This window comes from Cyprinodon variegatus, unplaced genomic scaffold (genome assembly GCF_000732505.1).
Source record: "Cyprinodon variegatus isolate N-32 unplaced genomic scaffold, C_variegatus-1.0 Scaffold1490, whole genome shotgun sequence".
Lineage (NCBI taxonomy): Eukaryota > Metazoa > Chordata > Actinopteri > Cyprinodontiformes > Cyprinodontidae > Cyprinodon > Cyprinodon variegatus.
Window position 1 is genome coordinate 37,145 of NW_015151943.1, and position 6,752 is coordinate 43,896.

At 39.0% G+C, this 6,752-nt stretch overlaps 1 protein-coding gene across 1 annotated transcript in view; it reads right to left on the reverse strand.

Annotated features, from left to right (window-relative positions):
• The window catches only part of LOC107103626 (afadin- and alpha-actinin-binding protein-like), an 8,252-nt gene extending 2,013 nt beyond the window's left edge, over window positions 1–6,239 (reverse strand). Inside the window, exons 1-7 of the mRNA XM_015403398.1 lie at window positions 6,072–6,239; window positions 5,868–5,988; window positions 3,831–3,969; window positions 3,660–3,763; window positions 3,233–3,394; window positions 3,031–3,139; window positions 2,666–2,834 (exon numbers count right to left, since the gene is read on the reverse strand). Coding sequence (XP_015258884.1) covers window positions 2,666–2,834; window positions 3,031–3,139; window positions 3,233–3,394; window positions 3,660–3,763; window positions 3,831–3,969; window positions 5,868–5,988; window positions 6,072–6,178 — 911 coding nt within the window. The 5' untranslated portion in view covers window positions 6,179–6,239. The remainder of the gene's footprint in view (window positions 1–2,665; window positions 2,835–3,030; window positions 3,140–3,232; window positions 3,395–3,659; window positions 3,764–3,830; window positions 3,970–5,867; window positions 5,989–6,071) is intronic.
• Between the last annotated feature and the right edge of the window lie 513 nt (window positions 6,240–6,752).

Below are 6,752 nucleotides of genomic sequence, written 5' to 3' on the forward strand. Positions count from 1 at the left end.
TAAAAAAATATAACCTCGGATGTCTGGGGGACAGTGATTAGCCTACATGTTATGAATGCTGGAGGACCATTAAAAATAAATTATGAATATGGGCCAATTGGAGCAAATGCGCACCCGTGACGTCACCACATGCTCAGCTCGTCTTGAGCTGCATTTCACCTCCTATTAATGCTCTCTAGATAAATAATTTTTTGATTTATTGGGGGGATTATGAACAAAGTCAGATAAACACAAATCAAATTAACATTTTTCCAAGTCAATCCATTCATTTTCCATCATGCTTATCCCAAGTGGGGTCGTGAGGGGTGCTGGTGCCCATCTCCAGCTGTCTATGGACGAGAGGCAAGGTACACCATGGACAGGTTACCAATCCAGCGCAGCCATTGCCAAGTAAAACAAAAAAAATCACCATCATTACTTCACATACAGCTATGCAGAGAGAGGGCTGCTGCAGATGGGCTATGATTAGCCCTGGCTGCGGTTAGCCTCGGCGGTCTGCTGGATGCCGAGGTTCTCTCAACTTTGGATTTTTTTTCCTCTTTATATTATGCGTTAAATCACTTAATGGGCCATATAGTGACGCTTAAAAGTATAATGTTCTTCCCTCAAATTATCTTAAAACGTACTTTTATTGCACAAAAGCAACAGAAAATAACTTTTAACTTAATACTGTGAGCACTAACCTTGAAGCTGCTGCTGCCATGGTGCATGCTGGGACAGCTGTCAATCTCAAGAACAGACAAGTCTGCTTTGATGCAACTCAGAAAACAGAGAGGGGCAAGAACTACATTGTCCGTTCTTGGTTTTGTGTTTTTGTGAATTGGAGCAGTACTAGGGCTAAGGCTGATGATGTTTCAAAAAAACATGAGAATGCACAAGTAAACAAATTTAGAAACTACCAGAGTTGTTTTGGATCGTTAGATCAGAAGGGACTAGCTAGGTGTGAGACGTCCATACGTTGCGTTCAATGGTTTCGCGTAATTTAGTGGGTCAACCCGATGTTCTGTCATACGAGCATACTTCCTCAGACCAGCATCCCTATTGTCAATACCGATGCGCAAGATGTCAGATTGGCGTTTATCTCTTTAGTTTTGTACAAAAAACTAGACTAAACTACCTTGACGGGCATGTATCCCTTTAGTTATGTACAAAAAACAAAAACAATTTAAGGTCAGATCACCATACACCTAAAACACCAAAAAGTAAGCAATTAAATATTTTTTTTGTACACAACTAAAGGGATACATGCCCGTTATGGTAGTTTAAAGTCTATTTTTCGTACAAAATTAAAGGGATAAACATGTATTGACTATGGATATGCTGGTCTGACCGGGTATGCTCAGCTGACAGACCACCAGCTCTGGTGTTCTCATAGTATGCCTATCAGAGCAGAGTCCTTTTACCTGGATAGACACGCATCAGTGAACTGTTTCCGCTGCCAATAAAAGCCAATTGTTCCCGGGTATAAACCGGTACACTGGCCAGTGTGAAAGGGGCGTTATGCGGTGACTGAACAGAGGTTGAATAAACTCTTTGTGAGATGGAAAACTCAAGTTTCCCACAACTCAAGTTTAGAAATACTTAACCTGCTTCTTGAAACAGACCCCTGGACAGCAAACTCAACTGGAGACACAACTGTGAAGCCATCTACAAGAAGAACAGAGCAGATTGTACTTCCTAAGGAAGCTTATGTCCTTGGCTGTTTGCAGCAAGATGCTACATATCTTCTATAAGTCTGTTGAGGAGAGTGATAACAGTATTCGAAAAAAAATGACTTAAAGCTTAACAAGCTAATAAAGAAGGCCAGCTCTGTTCTGAGAACTCCTTTAGAACCTCTGTAGATTATTTCACAAAGAATTATTCTTCATAAAGTAAACAAAATTATGGACAACAACAGAGTCTCTTCAGTAAGAGGATTCTTCAGAACCGGTGCAAGACAGACCGCTTCAGAAGATCCTTGTTGCACACTAGAACACAGTGATGCCGAGACATGCAGTGGTTGTAAATTTCCTTTACATTCCTGTTTCTTCTGCAAATACAAAGAACATTCATATATCTGACATGCGTCACAATATGGCTGCTATGGACTACTGAGCTTCTTCAACAACAGCTAGATTTGGACCCAAGGCTGCCCTAAACACCACCTGTTAAAAACAAATCCCTTTCTAGACTAATTTCACTCTCAGCCAGAATAATTACATCATAGTTTTATGAATGTTCAGCTTAGCATGAACAATTTAATACTGTGTGTCTTTATAAAACAAACTGAAATAGGAAAGAGAATAGAATCATATTTTAATGGAAGGGGGGGACCAGCAGCTGATCCCCCACATCCTTACTGCCTACAGCTAACAACACCTACAACACCTGGATGAAAATGAAAAAGAAAAAAAAATACGAGTTACTGCAACATTTAATTTCCCTTTGGGATTAATAAAGTTTATCTTAATATGAATAAACTGTAGTACACTAGAAAGTATGTCTTAATTTCTCAATCCAACTACTATTCTAATGATGTGGCAAATAAAGGCAAATGGGTTCCACTGAAAGAATAAAGTTGGCTCCTACATAAAAAAAAAGAGGTTACTTGACCTTTATTATTATGCACCACTTTTTTACTAGATTAGTCAAAAAAATTAGTAGTTTTACTAGATTAAATACTAACCTGTTATTGTATGGTAGATTAAGGGCAGAGTACAGCTGCGGCGTGCTCGGGGTTTGAACTCTGACCCTTTCTTCATGTAATCCAGGAGAAGCTGCATTCCCAGAGTTGCTTGGTGAGGGAGTAATGGGTAGACAGCCAGATACATTAGTTCCTCCCTCACTGGAGAAATCTGCACCCAGGAGAGATTTTATAAAAATGCTATAGACCATCAATGTTATCTTTAGTTTAATTTCTAGTTCATCCCTCAAACAGTGAAATGGAAGAAAGGACACAAATGAACAACCAGCAGGGAAGTCTCCGCCTGCACCTTCATCCAGCACCCTTTCATATGCATATAGATGGAGGCATGTTTAACCCTTACTCACTGAAAGCGGTGCTCTCCCTCCTGTTTGATGCTCCTCGATTAAACACGGGTGAGTCGCTTAGATACTGCTGCTTCAAAAACAAGTTCCTTTGTTGTTCAAAATCTCGTCGCTTGTTAAAAGACGTTAAAAGAAAAAAAACTTTAGCATCAGATGCCAGTTTTGGGTTCAACTCCAGAAGTGATGAGAACCTGTTTTACTGTACCTCGTGGCTCAGTCGAATTGCAGCGTCTGTGAAAGCTTTCCGTTCCCTTTCAAAAGTTCTCCTCTGATGAGTCAACTCTGCCCAGGACATCTGAAGACGTTCCCACTCTTCCAAAAAGTAAGAATCTGAGAGTTCAGATGGGACCGTGGAGACAAGGCTATCCTAGCAGAAGCAACAAGAGCAGGTGTTAGACTTAGATTTTATTTTGTCATTTTGTACACATAAATGTATATAAAAAGAATTTTGATTTAGTACAGCTCTCTAGACTTCTTCATTTTTAAAGTGCAGCCTTGATAAAGGTAAGCAGCAGTTATAACACTGATGGGAAAAAAACAAAACAAAAAACACTGTGGTGAAAAAAAAGTGATGTAAACTGTTGTGTTACAGTGAGAGCTCATGTACACTTTGAAGAAAAAGGGACTGATACCTGTAGAAGCTGCTGCTGTAATCTGACCACCTCCTTACTTTCCTTCAGTTCCATCTCTAGCTGAGCCAGAAGCTTATCGTGGTCAGTACCAGCAGCAGTTTGATCTGTTGACAGTCGTTTTATAGTCATTTTTTTACTTTTTGTTTCAAAGACTTATTGTGGTGTGTTCACCTTCAGAAAAGATGCCTCTTAGCTTCTGCTGCACCAGCCTCCAGCTCTGAACGACTCCTCCAGTCACGTGTTCACCAAGGACTGCTTCAGTTTCATCTAGCTTTTTGTCTCCATCATTGACATCCAGAAACTCCAGCCACTTCAAAAGGGTTTAGAGTAATGACACAAATTAAGCCCCATTTTTATCCCAATATTGATTTCTCGCTTCTGGCTCTCTTTTAAAACCAAAAGGTATTCTTTTCTCATTAAGAAAGCTTCTAAATATTCTTAGGTCCAACTGTTGCAGGCCTTAGTGGCGGTTTCTAGAGCATTTTAAAGTAGAATGGAGGGCAGATCTTTTTGTTTTTAAGCTCCTCCACTATGGAACCAACTCCCAGTGTTGATCTGTAGGCAGAAACTCTTGACGTTAAGACTCTGCCTATAACTGTCAAATCAGCTCACTTGCACCATCAAGGGTTACAGCTTCCCAGCAAGCAGACATCAAGTACAGCAATATAGACATTTTGTTTTTCCAATTTTGTAATTAAACTTATGTTAGAGTGACTTTGGTTTTCTTGAATCACATTTTGATTTACAGGCACATCTAAAATCACAATCAAAAATGTTATTGATCATTTTACAGTTGATTATTGCACAGTAATGTATAAACAACAGCCACATGTTAATTGTGGCTACAGCTAATGAAAACCAAAATGTAAGTTTTGCTAGGCATAAAGAAAAATATAATTTATTGAATGTATTGCCTATACTTTCATTGGGAAGATGGATTTGTTTTTGAGCAGTCATCGAGTATAAGCCTTGGTGCTTATATGCAGGACTCTGTACAGTCAAACAGACTATTCAGAGAGAGCTGTATGCAAGCAGATTCATAAAAAGGTGTCTGGAAGGACATAAAAAAAACAGTGTCTGAAAATGATGCACAAGCATCATTTTCAGACACTTAAGAGTCATGTTTCACAGGCCATTTAAGAATGCATAAAGTTTATGTTGGGCTGGATTATCAATTTAAGTAACCATAGTATCACTGTGCTTGACTGCGTTGCAAACGTGCCTGAACTAATCCCAAAAGGAACATAGAAATGTAAGGGCTATTCTCAAGGGACACCAAAGAAAGAAGTTAAAATGTAGGGTGCTATGAAAGCAACCAGGGCTTCCAGGGGAGCCACCTACCCAACTCCTCTAGGTCGGAACAATTCATGCAACAGAGCACATATTCAGCATGCACATGCATTTTAGTTGATATGACACGTTCCCTGTATGATGAAACATTCTAAATTAATGAAAAATAATACCCACCTCCACATATTTGCTTTAATTAATCAGATTGAACGGAACACTGAAAATTAATTTTGCGGGTTATAATTTAATTTCTTTAATTGGTTGTATGACAAAAACTTAATGATTTATCTAGCCTGTTATGTGAATGACTTTAAAGCTTGAAATAAAAGTAGGTAACAATGTATAATCCAAAATACATAATTTGTTTATTAAATGTATGTGTTATATTGACTGTTAACATTTCATGCCATTTTGATCTAATTAATCTAAAAATGGTCATCAATCTTAAAGGACCATTTCTGGATTTAACTACTGTAATGAAATGAATTCTCCAAAAATACCACTTTATTTTGAGATATTCTGATAGGTCCAAATTACACTACATGGTTGGGTTGAACTGAACTGGTGTAAACTGAATTGGACCAGTTTTGGGTCTAGACATAAAAACAATGTTGGTTTGTTCTCTCACATCATGCTGAGATCAGAAATATTATTTTCTTTTAGCACTTAAAAACATTTCTCATTACCAGTAAACAAGGGGTTAAATTGAAAATTCTATTTCCAAAAACAGCAAGAATTAATTTTTTAAAAATGTATAAAATAAATAAATGTGTTGATCTTAATCTTATTTTACATACCACATTGTACTTTAATTCAGTGCTGATAACTGCTTTACATCCAACCTAAATGCTCTTTAATTGTTTAAGTAACCTTTTCTAGAATGACCCAAAGATGTCAGTCAATCATCCCTTTTCTGACCTGCTCCATGTCGACTCTGAGTGCATGCAACAAAGTGGTGAGACTGTGGCGCAGCTTCATCGCCTCTCTCAGCTCTGCCTCTCTGCGGTCCAGCATCAGGAGCAGTGCAGCTTCTTCTCGCCTGTAAGGTGACAGAACTACAGTCTGAACGGTGCTGATGAATCCAGGCATACTACATAGAGCTTTAAAAGCTAGTCTACATACTTGGCAGTAGACCTGATTGGTTTCCTGGGTTGCCCATTTTTCCCTCTGTTTCCAGGAGGGAGGTTTAAGACCTCTATAGCTGCATTAAAAAATAATTGCCAAACCATAAATACCGTTTTTAAATCATTATGTGTGAAATTATTCTGGAGTCTCACATGGTCCTCTGTCTCTTTGTCTGTCAGTGAGCTGTGAGAGCCTCTCCTTCAGTCTATTGCATTGCATCTCTCTGCGCTTTAGCTCCGCCTCCTGCCGGTTGCACTGCAGCTGCAGACGGGAGCACTGAGAAAGAAAAATGCTGATCAGAGGAGGCTCATTCAAGAAGTTATCCTGTTCCTCTAAAAAAAAACAAAAAAAAAACTGTTGCCTTACTTTTGTACGCTCAGATCTTAGATCTCTTTGAAGCCTGGCCATATGCTCATCCATCTCCCCGAGCTGCTCCTGCAAGATGAGACATTTGCCTGCTCATATTCTTTGACTGAAAATAAATGCTATGGCATGTTATTGGAATGTTGCTTTATACACAAACAGAATGATGACAAGATTATAGAGTAGAAATCTAGAAAGTAAACAAGTCCCCCCCCCCCATGTTGGAGAAAACATGTTGGAAGCTTAAAACCATACGAGGCCAGGGTGAAGCGCCGCCTTTGAATGGAAAAGCAACACTTTACATGCAGCCAGAGC